The sequence below is a fragment of the Diorhabda sublineata genome, chromosome 7 (genome assembly GCF_026230105.1).
Source record: "Diorhabda sublineata isolate icDioSubl1.1 chromosome 7, icDioSubl1.1, whole genome shotgun sequence".
Taxonomy (NCBI): Eukaryota; Metazoa; Arthropoda; class Insecta; order Coleoptera; family Chrysomelidae; genus Diorhabda; species Diorhabda sublineata.
Window position 1 is genome coordinate 30,470,131 of NC_079480.1, and position 16,529 is coordinate 30,486,659.

The 16,529-nt window shown below is 32.1% G+C and overlaps 1 protein-coding gene and 1 non-coding gene across 2 annotated transcripts; both read right to left on the reverse strand.

The window, feature by feature from the left end:
* Positions 1–5,289: 5,289 nt before the first annotated feature.
* On the reverse strand, positions 5,290–16,297 carry LOC130446323 (inositol oxygenase). Its single transcript, XM_056782508.1, has 6 exons — positions 16,194–16,297; positions 13,155–13,338; positions 10,421–10,629; positions 9,523–9,659; positions 8,218–8,448; positions 5,290–5,633 (listed from the first exon to the last, which is right to left on the reverse strand). Exons 1-6 carry the CDS (start codon positions 16,203–16,205, stop codon positions 5,525–5,527), a joined length of 882 nt encoding a protein of 293 aa, XP_056638486.1. The 5' UTR covers positions 16,206–16,297; the 3' UTR covers positions 5,290–5,524.
* Trnap-ugg (transfer RNA proline (anticodon UGG)) lies at positions 11,131–11,202 on the reverse strand. Its single transcript has one exon. It is a non-coding gene; the product is annotated as a tRNA-Pro (tRNA).
* Positions 16,298–16,529: the final 232 nt, after the last annotated feature.

Below are 16,529 nucleotides of genomic sequence, written 5' to 3' on the forward strand. Positions count from 1 at the left end.
TCTTTAAAATTTAACCTGACGCTAATGTGGCGCAACCCTTATTTAACTCATTTCGACAGTCTCTTTTTCATATACACAGATTGTTCTCTTTCTCACTAGCCTTCATAATTATTATGTTACCCTTATTAAACAATGCAGAAGTCAATAAAGAGGTGTCGGAAGTCTTTTTAAACTCTGTGAGATAACAATACCGGAATTGTTGTATTGTATTAAAGGTAGAGGTAACGAGAACAATCTGTGCATATGAAAAAGTGTCCGTCGAAATGTGTTAAATAAGGGTCGTGCCATATTACCATTAGGGTAAGTTTCTATTGGGTTATATTTACTACATTATTTTGTACAGCGCAATTTTTGCTCGAGTCAATACAGACATACATTTATCATATTCAGGAGGACACTTTTTCAACTATTTTTCCATAACTAATACTCCTCTTTATCTCTACCCTCCATTTTGACAACAGGATAAAATAGTGATAAATGTCGTAGTAACGATAGTACATTGAAGATTTCCGATAAGCTGATTACAAATATTTAGTCAAAAAATTTAATTTTTAAAAGCAGGATGTTTCTAAATTCATGCGACAAAATTCCGTAGGTGATGGCTGGTATGAAATTAAGATGAGTCTTTCCTATAACAAAATTTCCTCAACCCAGGCCTTTCCGGGTAATTATACACTTTCACGGTCACCTGGTTTTTTGGGTCTAGAAAATCGAAAAATGGATGAATTTTAATGATCTTGGTCTCAAAATGTTCCATTTTACGGCGGATTTATAAAAAAAATTAGTAGAAATAGCTGGAATGACAATTTCTCATAGTTTTACTGTTTTAAATCGTAAAAAAAACGGTTTTTGCAAAATAATCCTTTACAAAAAATTATCTAATTATTAGATAAAGTTCTTATATTTTTTTTGTATTCTACATAAATTAATAAACAATTTAAAAAAAAATCCAAAAAGAATGATTTTTTCAGTTTTTATAGCTTAAAATGAAATCGATGAAAAACAATCAATTTTCGTGAATAGTTTCGTACTATATTCTTCAATGTTAATAGTTTTTGGACCATTAAAAATCGAAAAATAATTATAATTTTGGTCTCAAAATGTTCCATTTTACGACGAATTTATGAAAAACACGGGGGTAGTGGCTGAATTTGCGGTTTTTAATAGTTTTAAACCTTAAATAGTAGAAAAACTTTTTTTTTCAAAATATTCATTTTTTATGTAAATTGCGAAAAAAAATATACGAACTTGATTCCACGATGTCAGAAACAGTTACGAAGGATTATAAGTAGAAAGTCATTTTTTTTGCATTTAAAGTCATGAAACTGTAAAAAATATTTATTTTTTTTTAATTTTCGTATTTTTTCTATAAATCCGCCGTAAAATGGAACATTTTGAGACCAAGATCATTAAAATCCATCCATTTTTCGATTTTCTATAGCCAACCTAACCTAACCTAACCTAACCTAACCAAAAAACCAGGTGACCGTGAAAGTGTATAATTACCATAATTTTTTGTAAAGGATTATTTTGCAAAACCGTTTTTTTTACGATTTAAAACAGTAAAACTATGATGAGAAATTTTCATTCCAGCTATTTCTACTAATTTTTTTATAAATCCGCCGTAAAATGGAACATTTTGAGACCAAGATCATTAAAATCCATCTATTTTTCGATTTTCTAGAGCCAAAAAAACCAGGTGACCGTGAAAGTGTATAATTACCCCTTTCCGTGATATCACCCTTAAAAGGTGGTGACTAAAATTACGTACGATCACTGAAAAAACATTTTGAAAATGGTGCTCTATAATCTCACGAGGGATTCTCGTCGGCCCATAAGTCATTATTATGAAAATTTCTGATAGATAGTTTTGAAAAATGTACTTCTTCGTAAACTATATATTATTTAAAAATTCATGATTTTGTCGCATTTCGTTCACAAAATCTTGCTCGTTGAGGAAAATCTTTAGGTAAAAGAGCTTGAGCTCGTTGGATGTGGTAACGATATAACATCAATTTCATCTAAGAAAGCTTGTTCTACCATTACATTTCTAACTATCCGGAAACTATGAGTGTTGGTTGAATTTCTTTTTAACTTTTCAGTTATTCAGTGTTATTCGTTACGGATATTTTTCAGCATAAAGACTCTTGCTGGTCGAGAATTACCATTTGCCATACCATACACCATAGGTGGGGAACCTGCGGCCTCCGCGAGGTTCTTGCGCGGCCCTTTGCCGCATAGTACAAAATGGTAGAGTTCGTTTCAAACAACTATTGCCAAAGACAGTCATATTGTAAGATGACGTCAGAATATTAGTCTTTTATTAGTATTTTCAGACTTGGACACTCAATGTTAATTTTTTAAACAGTTTTCAGCGCCCCCAAGTTGCTAATAGATTTTCTGATTTTGACGAGAACACTCCTGCTATGAAACTGGCATTTGAACCACATTTAATAGATATATCCGAGGCTCCTGCAGAACTACAAATGGAGTTAATTGATTTAGGGGAAGATAGTATCTTCAAATCCCTTTTTAACGCAAAAAGGTTCCTTTAGAAATCTGGAAAAATGCTGTTGAATATCCATGCCTTCGAGAACATGCTCGCAGTTTACTTTCCTGCTTCGGAAGTACCCACTGTTGCGAGACAACATTTTCTCTCATGTCAAAAATAAAAACAAATTTAAGAAAGCAAATTACAGATGCACATTTAGAGGATCAATTAAAGCTGTGTGTTAAGAAGCTTGATCTAAATATACAATTACTGTCAAACAAAAAACAAAGCCAAATAAGTCACTAACTTAGTGAATAAAAAAATATTTTTTATTGTATTTTTTATAATATTTTTATATTATTTTATATGTATATTGTATTTAAAATTTTGTAGTATTATATTTTATTTTTTCTATATAATGCAATAAATTGTTAAATCTAGAGAAAATTTCACAAAAGTCACTTTCTTAGGTCAATCAGCTTATGCGGCCTCTCTTATTTAAATGTGGCCTCTAATGGTAAAAAGGTTCCCCACCTCTGCCATACACAAAAAGCATGTCGGCCATTTCATCGTTTGTATACCTGTTACATTATCCAGATAACGCAAAAATAACAACCTACAGCCTACTAAAATTTGAATAAACATTGAGTAAACACGGTAAATGAATTGTCGAAGTGATAACTATTCTAAAACTTTGTAATTAAAAACAAGGTAGAGGTGGTTATTTCCAGCATTTATTATAAAAAGTATTAAATTTTACATCTTTACTACTGTTTTCTACTCAATTTATAAACTATGACGTTTATTTCCTTTTTCTGCAGTTATTGATTTTCGGATAAAAATTTTTCATTCTCAAGTAGGTAAACAATACGCATAAATATTTTAAATGTACGTTTTTCTGAAACCCTGAATATTTCTTTTATAATCTGGCAACCGTGTTTCTAAGACACTAAGCTAGAAAAGTTTATCGACAAAAATTGGCAGTTTACCAGTAAATAAGTACACATTTTTATTTTTTTCAGCATAATTGGTACTTTCTCTTTATATGTGAAATTTATCCAAAATTTAGGTAGATTTACCTGCAAAAATAATATTTTCAAACCATCCATATATGGTTTCGTGTCCATTATCATAAAAAACGTACATTTTATATATATCTCGGTATACATTTTGATATGATATATTTATTTTCAGAATGTGAGCTAGAACATTTTACGGCAGTTCTTAGTATGTAGAAGATATACCAAGTGACGAGGGACGAAGAGATAATGATTCAGATGAAGAATATGTGCCGTTTTCTATGAACCAAAGTGTACATACTACATACGTTCATCAGACACTGAATCAGAAATGGGCATCGAAGCTCCAATCACCTCAAAAACAACCATAAAAATAAACAAAAAAAAGCTCCATCACGAGTAGTTGAATTTTTCGTCGAATGAAGAATTTAACTAATACACAAACAAAACTTTCCATAAAATGAATTTCTTGGAAATGATATCAATCTCTTCAATCTTATTTCTTTATATGGAAAATTTGCTATTCCTCAATAACTTTTCATTTCACAAGTTAACTCTCTCTCTCTCTCGAATGAAAATTCATAATTTCAATAGACCCGGTGGTCTCGAACCCTCTTGTTCAATTCCAATTGACAACAAAGAAGAAATTGTCATAATGACAAGAAATTTCGAAAATGGGAAATAAAAAAAATCAACCTAGCAACGATCATACTCGTATTATTCATTAAATAGGATAGGAGGCGGTCCAGTTCGACAATTACAACGATCAAAATGATTTCGGGCGTTTTGTGCTAGAAGAGCTGAAGAAGAAAACTTTGAACTTGAGAAAGATAATTCTTCAACATCATCCCTACTTGCATGAGAAGTTCGAATCCTCTAGTTAAACTTTTTCTGGCCAAAAAATAAGAAAATATAACAAAAATGACCATAAAATGGAAAGGGGTGGATATGGAAATCATCTCGCAACTAATTGAACCTACATGTGAAATTTCATTTTTCAGTCGCTTTTCGTTTGACCTGCAGAGGTGAGCAAAGGTCAAAAACTACTTTTTTTGCACTGCGACCCCTCGAAATATTCATTTGTTTTCAACCAAACTCTAATAACATCAATCCGCCGCCAAAAAAATCCATGTATGCTAATTTTGAACCAAATTGGACCCATAGTAATTGCCCGAGAGACGAAAATAAGAATTGTAGTTTAAACAGATATATAGAATGTATATAAACTACAGACATTCGAAAAACCATCATCATAATAGTGTTCAGGTGGTCTCAAAACATGGGAAAAATGATGTGCCCCCCATTTTTCTTCTAGTCATGCCTACTGCAATAGTCTAATTTTTCCTTGAAAAATTCGACTAAAAAGACTGACTAATAAGTCCCATAATAAAAAACAAAAATGAGATTGGAATCAAAATTAAAGAATTATGATGAAAGGGAAAACTTTGTTTTCGTATCATTAGACTGTTCAAAATTAATGCAAGGATTAGAACGGATGGAGTTCGAGTCTATGAGAATATGTCTGCAATTATTACTTGTATTTGCCACAGAAGAGTATTTTTCTATTGATGAACGAATAGTATCTCGAAATAGTACAACCCTAATAAACCAAAGAAGTGAGGATTCAAGAATTTTGATCCCAATGGAGTGTTAGGTTTCAGTTATGATTTTGACATATTTGCTGGAAATCAAAGTAATGTTATTCTTGCCGGAGCACCAGATCTTGGAACGTATTTATATATAATTTTGATGCCAAAGTAAATTCATGCGAAAATTATTTATAATATGTCTATTATTTTTGATGAGGAGTGGATAAAGTATAATATTTAACACGAAATGTAAATATATTACATAGCGACCACGTAAGCTATTTACAACTTTATAAACGTTAATATACTGATAATTGATTTATTAGTTTATAGAAAATAAATGAATATTGAACAAAATATTAGCATATAATTAATATAATTGACTAATTTTGAAATAAGTTGTTGCCATTTAATTTCTTGTTTATCTACCATTCCAATACACCGGGTATATACTTCTCAATGAGTTTCTCATAGTAAGGCCACAAACTTTCAATATCAGGTACTTCACTGCTCTTGGTATACAAATCGTACTGACTGAAATCAAATAGAAATCATTATACAATAAAATAATTCACGAAGTTAGTTTTTTTCATAACGCATTCATTCATTATCATAATTCAATTACTTGGTGCTCTATAAGTGTTTTACGAGGATGGTTCCAGAAGTACCTGGCCTGACCTAGAGTTGCTTGATAAATACCCACTGTATTAAAAAGTACACCATCTATACAGAGTATGTTTGAAGACGCCACGTTGTTTAGTGTTTGTTTAGCAGTCATCAATAGTGAACGTGGAAAAAATTGGTCATCGTTATGTGATACAAAACTTTTATTTGAAAAGCATTAGACCAACCATTATAAAAGCTGAACAAGATTCTATTCTGAGTAAGATTGCTCCTTCGTTACCAATAGTAAAATATTGGGTAGCAAAGTTTAACGGAGGCCGTATGATATAGGAAGACCAGCATCGCAGTGGTAAACCAAATGAGGTGACGACTCCAGAAATGTTGAAGAAAATCAACAAAGCGGTAATGGATGATCGTCGACTGAAATTGCGCGAGCTAGCAGACCTAATGGGTATTTCAAAAATTGCGGTACATCGCATCTCAACTGAAAATTTGAACATGAGAAAGCTGTGCGCAAGATGGGTGCTGAATTTGCTCACAAAAGAAACAAAAACAGTCGTAAAGATGTTTCCATCGAGTGTTTGGCAATGTTTTACAGAAAGAAAGCCGAATTTTTGCACCGTTCCATAATCATGGTTGAAACGTGGGTTAATCACTTTACACCCGAAACCAAAGAACAATCAAACAATGGAATGAAAAGGGAGAACCGGCTCCCAAGAATGCAAAGACCGTTGGCAAGGCAAGGTCATGGCGTCGGTTTTTTGGCATACGCGTGGGATAATTTTCATTGATTATCTTGAAAAAAAAAAAATAATTAACTGCGAGTATTGTGCGAAATTATCGCAACGTTTGAGAGAAGAATCAATGCAAAAAAACGGCCGCATTTGGATAAGAAGAAAATGTTGTTCAATCATGACATTGCACCAGCTCATACATCCGTTGTTGCAATGGCCAAAATTACTGAATTGCTATTTCATGCACTTTATTCGTCAGATTTAGCTCCTTCGGATCATTTTCTGTTCCCAGATTTGGCTTGGTGGTCAAAAATTTTCCAACAATGAAGAGGTGATATCGGCAGTTAATGGCTATTTTGAGAAGCTTGACGATGCAAACTAAATATATTTTTTTTCCAAAATTTTTGTGTTTTCTTTGTTGTGCCAGGTACTTCTGGGATCAACAAGTAGTTTACATAATTTAACGAAAATTAAGTAAGCAATTTGTTTAAAAACGATACTTTATTTAAAAGGCACTAACAAATAGATAATCTTTTTGTGTATATCTTGGTACAATTGGTCTTTAAAGAATAATTTAAGTACAGACATAGTAATACTAAATTGTGCGGTTCATAATGAAAAAATATGCCAATTTAAAAAATTAATAGCCTCTGCTCTAGGAAAGATTTTTGTTTCACTATGTGTGTCAACGATATTAAGAAATCGCCACCTTAATGCCGTTCAAATGCAACGCCAGCTCCGTGAAGTGCGAGGAGTGGCTGTTAGTAAGCGGGCAGTAAGACGAAGACTGCAGGAAAATAACCTGACCCCTAAAGCACCTGCGATTGGTCCGAAACTCACTTCAGCTCATCAGCAAACACTCCTGCGTTTTGCACAGGATCATTTGAAATGGACTTTCTGCTCTATTCTCAAATGAGACCAGAATATGCCTGCATGGTAGCGACCTAAGGAAAGTGTACCGAAGACCAAGAGACCGATTTGCAGATTGCTGCTTTGAAGAGTAAAGTGCTTATGGAGGTGCTTCCTGCATGATCTGGTTCATTGGTAACGGCGACCGAAGAAGAGGCTTAACGACTGATAGATATATCGAGGAGATTTTAGCAATTCATGTGTTACCTTACATTGTAGACGAATTTACCTTTATGCATAACAATGCAAGGCCGCACACCTCTAGAATCGTGCAAGATTACAGAAGTCAATTCTCGTGTTATGAAGTGGTCAGTGGTCATACAGTCCCGACCTAAATAACACTTATAGGATGAGCTAAAAAGAAGAATTCGAGCTAGACTTCCCACCCCAAACTCGATCCCAGAGGTTATTGCAGTAGAAGAAGAGTGGCTTAACATCCCACAAGAAACAATAGCTAATTTGATTAGATTTATCCATAATAATATGAGAGATGTTATTAGAGCAAAAGGTGGTCATATCCATTATTAAGAAATTAAGTGTTAAGTTTTAAGCGTATTAAATTGTCTTGAAAACACAATATATTTTTTGATCCGATGAATAATTCGAAAAAAATATATAGATAAAGTCAAAAGTTTACAGTGGGCCGATTTCTATACACGCAAGTATATATTGGTTCAGATAATTTGTACCAAGAACTTCATAATTACAATGAGTATGATTTTTATGACATAAAGGCCAAAATAACATAATCAACTTGAAAATTTACAGAATTTCAAAGTAGATGGAGTACTTGTTACGATCAATTCCCAATGATTTCTGAGTATAGCATAGAGTGTATACTTTGAACTTACTTAAAATTTAATACCCATTTTTTAATGTCTTTATCTGATTCAACCATAAGATGTTCGTAATCTCCACCAGAATGCCAAGGATAGAAACTGTGATATCTTATCATGGATAATGCTTGTGGTGGAAGTTTTGTTTTGTTGTGTATCAGCATTCTGTATAGATATTCGTCATGTCCCCAAGATATCATCAGATTTTTTAGACCACAGTTAGGTTTGTAGATACCATATTTTGTACTGCAAATAGATATTTGTGTTAAAAGGATAACATTATAAATTTCTGAACAAAAATTTTGTCTAAAAAGCTAAACGAAGCTAGTACATACAATACTAAGTGTCAAAAGTTTTTGCCACCCCACAATCCATTCATTTAACATCGAAATAATACACTTCAACAAATTTCTCTTTTATGTAGAATATTACACCGTCAAATCTCACAAACCAACCAACTTTATACGAAATTACTGGCTGATTTGTTTTATTATTCTTTTACTATGAATTATTTCTTCGCTGTTTATGATTGTAGTTTAGTCTCAGTTAGCACTTTGAGACGCAACAAAGTACTATGATTTATACTTTGGGACCAAGACAACTTTTTGTGAATTCGTATACGAATTGTTTCCGTCCTCCTAAATTCAGACTTGTGAATTTTAAAATGGACAAAACCAAGGATTTATCCGTCTTTATAGTTTTAGATATAGATTTGAAAACACATCGAATTATCATGGATTAAAATGTAAACAAATATGCATCATCCCGAAGCTTTCGCGATAGAAAAGACGTTGCAATGGGCTAAAGAACAAAAAAATTGGATACATAAAAAGTGGGAGAGAGTTGAGTGATGAGTTGAAGTTTGAGACTTTTGGATCTAAGAGAAGAGTGTTTGTTCGCAGGCTAAAGGAAGAACGGATCTTAGGTCCATGTGTAATCCCGACTGTAAAACAAACGCTCGGTGATAGGTTAAGCATGTTTGGGAGAAAAGCTACTGGAGATGGGATTGATGAGATTTTGAAGAGAAAAGGCTGATCGGCAGAAAATTTATTTTCAATCATGACGCCAATTCTAAGCACTCTTCGAGTTTGTGTATTTGTATTTGTAATGATTGGAAAGGAAGAATGTACTGAAAATAATGATTGATTTGACCGATAGTGTACATCAATTTTTAACAAGCTTGGGCATATATTATATCTATAATGCACAAGGTATGAATAATTCAATTTCTTGCATCACAAAATGAATCATAAGTTAACTAATTAAGAGAAATAATAACATAACACACTCTTACACAAAAGACTTTAATTCTATACTAACTTGTACTTTGGATTTTGACCATCTACGTTGTTTTTGAATGAAGTATCTCTGTATACAATATTTTCACCCCATTCGCATCCTACTACGAAGGTGTCTCCTACTACACACCATTGAGGCTCGTCGAAAAAGGCAAGAACCTGCAAAACGATTCGCTCTAATTAGGTGAACAAAAACAAAACAGATAATTGCGAAATTACAAAGGCATTTTAGTATCTACTTGATAATTATATTAAATAATGCTCACTGAAAATCGTTTACCTAAATGTTGTAAACAACGGCTAAACTTTAGATTATGGACTGTCGAATTGGATGCGTTCATATTTTTATGGCAAAAAGCTTATGAGGTTTATGTGAAACGAAACGTTACTCGTTTGAGACGCCATTTTGTATACATGGCGTTTGCAGTGCTGCCATTAATCTTTTAGGGGTCGGATTATGTCTTAGTTAATGAAATTTTCTCAAGAATTCTATTACAGTTTCAATTCAGTTTCATATTTTCATTTTTCTTTTAAACATTTGACTAACTGGACTTTTTTAAAATACTGTTTAGCCCCAAATTTCGTCACAAAGCTATGAACATTATAGCGTGTCCTTTTCAGTCATCGCTTGTTCATCTTACAGTTGAAAAAGTTAGGTTAGGTTGCGTTAGGTTAGGTTGGGTTAGGTTAGGTTATTATTTCTATTTGATTTAAAACCTCAAACAACTACACATTAATGTACACTAAATATAACCCAGTTTTAAATTATTTAAATAAAGGTGTTGTCTCGTAGCTTTTTCCTAGGGCGCTGAGAACTCCCTTATACGTTTGCAATTTATATTAGTCAGTACTGATTTACACTAGACACTAGAACTCAAACTTCATATTCTAATTAAGCAAAACGGGGTTTTACCACATACTTTTCCTGCGTCGTGAATTAATCCTGTAAGTTGGAACCAATCATCATCTGGATAATCTTTTCTTATTCTTTCTGCTGTTTGAAAAGCATGTACTATGTTTGGAATATCGACATCAGGGTCACTTTCATCTACCAAATCATTTAATTTAATGAGAGCATCCTTCATAGTTAGTTTGAAGTGATCGAATTTCGTCCATTTTTCAATTTTTTCTGAAAGGATTCGTAATTTAATATTATGATTCAAGCATTTATTTATAGAAACTGATAATACATAGTAAGGTAGTAAAAAAATTCGGAAAAAATAATATTTTGTACATTCATTGCGTGACGTTTATTTTCATAACAATATAAGAAAATGTGACTTATTTTATGGGGAATTGTATAATGTGTTGCCGACATTTCGGGGCATGATTCTTTAAATCCAAAATACTTTAATATGTTTTTATTTAAATAAATCAAATAAAATGGTACGTGAATAAAAATTTGATTACTATTTCATTATTCTAAGAAATTTGAATTCTTATCAAAAAGTACGTGAATGTTTTGACAACTGAATATTATCGTTAAAAGTGATTTCTCAATTAGCATGAGCGTAGAATATTTTTCTTGAAGTAAGTTTTTATATAAATAAATAAATTTACTTAAAAGGACGGGAAATATTGTTATTATTAATTGAAACATAAAATTAATTTATTTAAATAGTAAAAAAATGGGCTCAGCCGGGATTTGAACCCGGGACCTCTCGCACCCAAAGCGAGAATCATACCCCTAGACCACTGAGCCTCAATGATATTAGAAAAAGAAAAGAAAAAAATAAAAATTTATATTTGACAATGATGAAGAAACTATTTTATTTCGTAAAAATCAAATTGTAAGGTCACAAGTAATTTGGACATTTGATCGTATTCTCAAAAGTTCAGATGTTTGTCATTAATTTATTATGAATAGAGTTAAGCAATGTATATTTTTTTAGACTGTTAGGTAAAACTATTTTTGTTTCAGAATACCTAATGAAATAGTGTAAAATAGCTATGCCTCAAAGATCCAAAAAAGGTCAGTTTTGCCAAAGAATATTCTCTTTGACCATAATATTGCTTGATCTTCTAAATAAGTAAACATATATTAATGTTTCATAATATATAATAAAAAAACTCTTTCAAAAACACACTTCATAAAAATGTGATATTACATAAAAATTAACCAAATAAGGACAGACTGAACACACTGTCAACACCACTACTACACTCACAATTACACTGTTTAACACGCCTTTCGATAACTAAGGTAAGCTTCAGTCTCTGAAGACGATAACTTGATTATCGAAACGCGCTTTAGACGGTATACTTTTGAGTGTCGGTGTAGTGGTAGTGTAAACAGTGTGTTCAGTATGAATATCACCAACGGTTCTAGAAATTCCAACTTAGTAAAATAAAGACAGGATAGAGTGTCCTGCTGATGAGGTTAGTGCATATGACTTGGTATGTATGATATAAGAATTTTGTAATAATTGAAAAAAAAATTGTTTATTTGCAAATTTGCAATTTAATTCTATTGAGTAATAAGTGAATGGTATGATGCAGGTGAGTGTCTTATGACATTAACTCTACAAGTTTATCATACAGAGTTTCGGGCAATTGTCTTTTTAGTCTTCTTTGCAGTAAAGGGTTGATTGTTGTTTGCTAGTTTTCACACAGTAGTCTTATAATTTGCTTGAGTTAGTTTTGATGACACCGTTGATGAATGGTATTTGTAGGTCATGGTGGATAGTTAAATTTGAGATATACCAACTAGCAGCATTCGCAAAGTTGAAATGACTGGATTGTTGTATTTTTATCTTATTAGAATTTTGTTTTCTATTGTTAGCTTTGCTTTTCTATTTATTATTTTCTTTTGGCCTTTATGTGTGCGTTCCATGTAAGTCCTCGATCTAAATAGAGGCCTAGATATAACGTCGCTGCGCGTTCGAAACCGCGTAAGAGCAGTTTGTAAATACCGCGTAACAGCAAAACGCGCAAAATTCAAATATCGTGCTGGCCGATTCTAAACGCCTATTGGCTTATACTAGACTTCATCTGATTTGAATTATCCAATGAGAAACGTCAGTTATGCTATCGAAACAATACCGCGGAACAGTAGGAGGCCTGAAGTTGGCAGCAAGTTTTTTCTTCCTACTGTAAAGTCTTTCAGAAGCAAATTACATAAAGTAATTAAAATTTCGAACGAATACGCCCCATAATATTCAGCAACTTTCCGGGTATTATTGTATTGAAACACCATAAAACTTAACGTTAAATATCTTTTCACAATATGTAATCTATACGTACACTTGCACGTTCTGTTACACCTTACCATAAGTTAACCTTATTTCAAGCTTCTCTCTACAGTTCAAGTGCCTGTTCCCTGTTTTCATACTTCCTGGTTATTGCCAACTATTTATGTCATACCTTATTTTTTACTTTTAAATCTTTATGGTGGGGTTTCTAAAAAACTTTTTCCTTCTTATTAACTTGAGACAATGAATGTGCAGTTGTAACCGAAGTTTTCTGTACGTACTATAACCTCGTAGTGCATTTTTCTAAATGTACGCGTTTAGGTGGAGATTGAAGGAAAGAATAGAAGTAAATTGGAAAAATTTATTATTGCTAATACATGTACTGTCATAAGGAGTAAATAAGCATTTAAATTATTAACGGGAAAAATATGTGTGTGGTATATGTGTGGTAAAAATATTTTACCTTGTACAAATTTCACAGTCTGATTGGTGTGCATCAATTCGTAAGTTTTCCTGACTCGTTCTTTAATCGGGTCATTCTCGTCTATGGTATAATCTCTAAATTGACCAACAGGTTTTTGAGCGAATTTTGGTTCGGGTCTTAGTAATTCTGATGGGTCGATAATGTTAACTGATCCAACTTTTTTCTAAAACGACATCAGATACATTTATTTTAGTTTAATCACAGACATATGATATATATTTAGTGTAAAATGAAGAAGGCTGAATAACGAGACTCAAAAATATGTACTTGTCTAAAAAATATCAATTTCCACGTACTAATGCTTATTTTAAGGAACTATTGAGGCTCAAGTGACCATTTTTATTCAAAATAAAAGGAACAAATAATGAAGCAAAGTGAATAAAAGAATTTTCATCCTGCTACCGTTTCCCCGAACAACTTCCTCAATAAAACAATATATTTTCAGAATCCCCCTGACCCAGGGAATTCAAAGCTGCTTTTTTTGGGGATTCTAAATTACCTTCATTTCATAACCTTCTCATTTTTCTAACAACTTAATACTTTCCCATATACCTGGTAGCACGTTTCTTTATTAACCAACATACTTATGCTCCTCTACATTCCACACTGTTTTATTATACGTCCTCCCATTTTTCACTTGCCACGAGTCCAACGAAGACATTTTTCGAACCACATGCTGACCGAATCAACCGTAGAGGTTTGACAATTGGGGGGTTTTCTTGTAGTTTTCTTTGATATATGAATTTTGAGTTGTTAAGGGAGATCGGGACATTTTTGTGTGGATTATGGTTTATTTTGGGAATGGACAAAAAATCTTCACAGGACTGGGAGAAGTATTTAAGAAAAGAGAATAAAATAAAATGGCTCGGAAAATAAAATCGTTGTTATGTGATAGAGAGTAGGTAGAAGGATGAACGATTCACCAGGATACAAGAAAACCGCTAAAAACTGACGAGCTCTATGGTTACAAGATGTAGAGGGAATTTGTTTGCAATTTGGATGGTAATATTATTTATGTGAAGGGAGGGATATATTAGGTTTGGCCTTGATATTGGAAATATTCCTCTATCGGCATAATTCGGGTAAGCGGATGCAGCTACGACTGTATTATTTCCTATCATCGGCTATTTCGTTGGTGAATCGGTTTACCAAGTTACAGAAAAACTGCAGAAAACATGCAACATCGACGATCGATGAGGTGGGTTTTGTAGAGTGTTTCACCTAATGGCGATAGGGGGATTGTCAAGAAATGCAAGGTAGTTTTTAGGGAGGTCTTGGTATGCTGTTGCTTATAGCCGATGGAGGGAGATAGGGGAGCTTGCTCTTGGGCTTTGAGGAAAGAGGCCATCTATTAGTGATACAGGGGACGAGAAAAGTGTTTTTGGCAAAGGAAATGTTTGCTTCCATGATTTGAAGGACGAATCGGGCTTGGAGATTATTTATACGGTTCAAAATGGGTATTGAGACTGATTCGGCACTTATATTGGCAGTACCTGAGATAGGACTGTTCGCAAGACAAAAGCTTTTTGAAATGATCAGGTAAGGGGTAGTGGACGTTGGCTATATATTGAATTGTGGGACGAATGTAGGTTTTATACGTATAAAATAAGGTAAGAGGGTGGGTCGTCTAAATTTTCCCCTTGATATGGTCACAACGGTATGGGGATGTAAAAGTCTCACTAAACCACACCCCTTATTCAATTAATTGTAGTTTCTCACATTATATTTCTTGAAGTGGTAAATTTGATCTTAATTTTAATATATTAAATTGATTAGAGGTACTATGTTTTGTATTTATTGTCAATTATTATAAAATTAGATAACTAAAATGCATCTAAATTAGTTCTCTTCTGTTTCAAAATTAGTTTTTTTTTATAGTTTTTAAAAGAAAGATAAATTTTGACGTTTCGACTTTTCTTTAAGTATTTATCAAAATGTGAATTTCTAGAAATTGTTTACATTCATAAGAACGAAAAAGCTATAAATGATAAAAAAGATCCAAATAATTTAAATAAAATTTATTTTGTGAATTCTAATAATATATTTGAGATGTGGAAACCAAGGAAAAATTAATATCTAATATAATATAATATATATAATATAAATCAAGAACATTTAGATGCATTTATATTTTATATATTTGATTTTAGGTGTCTTCAACCTGTTATTTTAAACTGATTTTCTATAAAAAGAGACCTAAAATTAATAATAAGATTATAAACGAAAATAGGGTAAGAAAATAAATACTGTGCCTTATATCTATAAAGATTCTCTTGGTAGAAAACTTTTAAGTACCTATTAACTATTATTTTCGGTAATTACACACTTTCACGGTCACCTGGTTTTTTGGCTCTAGAAAATCGAAAAATGGATGGATTTTAATGATCTTGGTCTCAAAATGTTCCATTTTATGGCGGATTTATAAAAAAAAGTTTTTCTACTATTTAAGGTTTAAAACTATTAAAAACCGCAAATTCAGCCACTACCCCCGTGTTTTTCATAAATTCGTCGTAAAATGGAACATTTTGAGACCAAAATTATAATGATTTTTCGATTTTTAATGGTCCAAAAACTATTAACATTGAAGAATATTCACGAAAATTGATTGTTTTTCTTCGATTTCATTTTAAGCTATAAAAACTGAAAAAATCATTCTTTTTGGATTTTTTTTAAATTGTTTATTAATTTATGTAGAATACAAAAAAAATATAAGAACTTTATCTGATAATGAGACAATTTTTTGTAAAGGATTATTTTGCAAAACCGTTTTTTTACGATTTAAAATAGTAAAACTATGAGAAATTCCCATCCTAGCTATTTCTACTAATTTTTTTTATAAATCCGCCGTAAAATGGAACATTTTGAGACCAAGATCATTAAAATCCATCCATTTTTCGATTTTCTAGAGCCAAAAAACCAGGTGACCGTGAAAGTGTATAATTACCTTATTTTCTTTCACATGAAAAAGTAGAATTCAGTCTCTCTAAATAAAATAGAATAAAATTGTATTATACTTACCAGGTCCCTCATTTTCACACGATCCCGTTTATAACAAACTACACTAATGCATTGCTTAAAATTCGTTTAAATATGTCAATATCAATATTTCATTAAGAGCTGATAGATAATTTTTATGCTGTACGAAACAGTTTCGCAAAATATTTCCAATTTTAGAAATCAGTAGCGTCTCTTTTGACCCTAAATTACTAAACTTATTTTACAACGTTTACTGCTAATTTTCGTCGTTACGGCTACACTTTCAAAACAGTTGTTTTATTGAATAAAATATTTTTTTTTAAATTTATTATTAACAGTAATTTAACAATCTCGTTCAATTCAATCACACATTTCTTA